Here is a 1660-nt window from a genome sequence, read left to right as displayed (position 1 = left end):
AATACCGTCAATAAATATTGAACGTGTAGCACTTTCAAAACGCGATCTAGGCATTTCGTCAGCACATCTCTTATTTTATTCGCTCTGCCTTCACTCTCGGTGCTTAAAGCATTTCAAAACAAATTTAAAAAATTTTAATTAACATTGGAAACTTTAAAATAATTGTGGAATGCATTATCTGTAAATTATACGTACAAAATAAAAATATTTTCTTGCGTCATAATAAGCGTTCAGCACAAAAAATATGCAAATACTGACGCGATAAATATTGAACTTGTAGCATTCGTGCGCGATCCATCAATCTATCAAAATGGATTGCGTTCCAAATTTCGTGGTAATTACTGACCCTGTGCACGGCCCAATAGTTTTAAATCATCGATGATATTTTTTGGAACCGCAAACCATCGATACTATCGATCGATATTTTTCCACTTCATAACGTGTTGATTCCTCTTTAAAAACACTTAAAAAATCAACAAAAGATGACGAAGTTCCTATCGTATTTCAATTTATCAAGAATCAACGATTCGAAAGATTTCCTCGGTATATCTCCGGACATCATAACATCGAACATTATTGTCACATTAAGCCGTAACATTGTTATTGTGGTGAAGGTAATAATAATAGTACTATCGGAGTCTTATTTTTCCTCGTGGTGAAGAGTTTACTAACGGGCTAACTTAATATTCGCGGGCTGCGTTTTGGTACGTAAGGCGTCGAATTTGTTTTGTTGCGTCACCCGAAATTGGCTTGCGTGCGTTTGCATATGAATTCATTGAGCGAAAGCCAAATCGAAATGTGGCGCACAACAAAAATTGAAAATTGAGTTATAGGCATAAAGGCTGTAAGCTGGAAACACAAAGGGCTTGCGGTGTGCCGCGTGCAGCCTGTCTAAATAAAANGCTGAAATTAGTCAAGAACGCAGAACGTATACTTAAACGCAGTCTGTATACGCAGAATTTTGTCGATTACTGGAGCCCTCAAGGGCCATTCACATACAACTTTTCTCCTTTTCCTCCATATATTTTATCTGTAAAATAGATAACAATATAATTATATGCATTAATAATAGCAAACAACACATACTATACAACGTTCACAATATTCAGTGAAGCAAAACAAACAGCGGATCATAAATTGAGCCAGATCTCTATCAGGATTATATCGATCATTACCCCATGGTGAAATTATAAATATGTGAAGTCTTTATTAGATATATTTATCAATCCTTTGTGGATACTCTATAATTTAAGCCAGCACCAACAATGCTCGCAATCCCGTACTCAGTCAAATCCACAAACCCAAAAACAAGCACAAATCAAAACCACAAAATATAGGTTATAACATATTTTCCATGTGAACAATTAGTCTGTTCCTTTGAATTTCCGACTAAAACCTGTGGAACTGTCAAAGTTCAATTTTACACTCTGAACAGATGTAGAAGTGTAGGGACGCAAAAAGTACTATTTCCTGTAAAAACGCCAGTCGGTTTGTTTGGCTGAAATATCAAAATAATTATTATAATCTATATATATTCAGATATTTCGCTGTTTACTTCCATTTTTCAACAAATATAAGGTTATTTGCTTTCACCGCGTTCTGTTTTTGTTTACAAATGCAACCCTGCCCATCGTTTGAAAGTTTTCCTGAACTTACAGGC

At 35.3% G+C, this 1660-nt stretch overlaps 1 protein-coding gene across 1 annotated transcript in view; it reads left to right on the top strand.

Moving 5' to 3' along the window:
• The first annotated feature begins 335 nt into the window (after nucleotides 1–335).
• LOC108381308 (uncharacterized) overlaps nucleotides 336–1660 on the top strand; it is a 4779-nt gene continuing 3454 nt past the window's right edge. Inside the window, exon 1 of the mRNA XM_017637727.1 lies at nucleotides 336–614. Coding sequence (XP_017493216.1) covers nucleotides 483–614 — 132 coding nt within the window. The 5' untranslated portion in view covers nucleotides 336–482. The remainder of the gene's footprint in view (nucleotides 615–1660) is intronic.

The sequence above is a fragment of the Rhagoletis zephyria genome, unplaced genomic scaffold (assembly GCF_001687245.7).
Source record: "Rhagoletis zephyria isolate East Lansing unplaced genomic scaffold, Rhagoletis_zephyria_1.1 Rzeph_scaffold_22100, whole genome shotgun sequence".
NCBI classification, from domain to species: Eukaryota; Metazoa; Arthropoda; class Insecta; order Diptera; family Tephritidae; genus Rhagoletis; species Rhagoletis zephyria.
This window is presented reverse-complemented; position numbering and strand designations above follow the sequence as displayed.